This window comes from Wasmannia auropunctata, unplaced genomic scaffold, assembly GCF_000956235.1.
Source record: "Wasmannia auropunctata unplaced genomic scaffold, wasmannia.A_1.0 LD336038.1, whole genome shotgun sequence".
Classification (NCBI taxonomy): Eukaryota; Metazoa; Arthropoda; class Insecta; order Hymenoptera; family Formicidae; genus Wasmannia; species Wasmannia auropunctata.
The window spans coordinates 914,604-916,078 of NW_012026852.1; the positions used below are offsets into that span (position 1 = coordinate 914,604).

Below are 1,475 nucleotides of genomic sequence, written 5' to 3' on the forward strand. Positions count from 1 at the left end.
TCATATGTAAAAAAAGTTACAACTACTCTTCTAGTAAAGCATTTTCGCTGCACTGCAGCGATCGCATCACATAGCACTGTCAGCACTTTGTATTTGATTCGTCATAAGAAAGAATATCGCTTTCGTAAAAATACTTTCGAGTGTACTACCAAACATCTAAGACCTCGACCTTAGCTTTAACAGACAATGGCTATGATGAAAATAGTATCTGTAAAAATAACAATAGTAATAATATTTGTGTCTTTTTTGATTGTCATAGATTCTAAAATGAGATTGGAGGAGGATCTGGTGATCCGCAGGAGCCGACCCACGATGATCTCCGCTAAATATCGCGCCCGCGAAGAACGTCGCCGTTTGCTTAAGATTTCCGCCGGCAAGCTGAGGAGGATCGAGGACCCTGAAGCGAGTTTATGCCGATCAGTTCTCATAAATAATGCTGTACGACGATTGCAGCGTGAAAATCGGGACGAGAAGACACGGAGTTACGGTACGCTTCCAGTGGTGGCATCATACATGGATGCCAGCAAGGAAAATAACATCGCCGAGAATCTCATTGCCGACGTAACGGATGAGGAAACCTCCTCTAGAAAGAGGTATGACATCGGACCCGAGTAGAATAATCTTAATTTTACTTTCTAATAAAATTTTAATTATAATTTGAGGCTCTCTCTCTCTCTCTCTCTCTCTCTCTCTCCTTCCCTCCTCTTCGCGAAGATACTCATCCGTCAACAGTCTGCGAGTGGTACGAGGTCGGAAAGCAGTGTCTCTCTCTCTCTCTCTCTCTCTCGCGAATTAATCTTTGAGACTGCGAGTTAGCGATAAAATATCGCTCGTTTCTTTAAGGGATCTTTATTTGAAGCTTTATCGCGAGATATTTCAATTTCGTTAAAATGTGCAATAGCCCGTTTACGCGTCGGCGTTGAGGAGAAAAATGAAGACGCTATTCTGTAGCTACACACGTTATTATCTGACAAAAACATTATGGCACTTTAGTAATATGCGCAATAAACTAGGATTTAGATCGTTTTGGAGTAACCATTTCCGGTACATTGATGCGAAGCAGATGGCGGATGTGGTTGCATAAATCACGTAATCTACGTTCGTAACGAGGTCACGAGCTACCTTGTATACGCCGACATATTCCATTGTCAATTTTGCATGACGTATCCCAGAGCTCAGATTTTCATAAAGACGTACCGTTCGTCCGTTTCGCGCGACAGCTGTGATGTCTCATATGAATCGTAGCAATTGTCTTTAGATGCACTTCCCGCGTATTTCCGATTTGCATTAATCCGTCTTTAACTCTCTCGAGAAAGTCGATTGATACGCGACATCCGGTTGAATTAATTGCCGGGAAAATCCTTAATCCTCGGTACACATGGCAAAATATAATTATTACAATGATATGAAGAGAATTAACTGTTCTCGAATTATAGGATTTCTCTGAAATGAAATATTTTTAATATTAACTGCCA

The 1,475-nt window shown here is 41.2% G+C and overlaps 1 protein-coding gene across 1 annotated transcript; it reads left to right on the plus strand.

The window, feature by feature from the left end:
* The first annotated feature begins 186 nt into the window (after window positions 1–186).
* LOC105452115 lies at window positions 187–615 on the plus strand. The gene has a single exon (XM_011692970.1). The coding sequence runs from the start codon at window positions 187–189 to the stop codon at window positions 613–615; it is 429 nt and encodes a 142-aa protein (XP_011691272.1).
* Window positions 616–1,475: the final 860 nt, after the last annotated feature.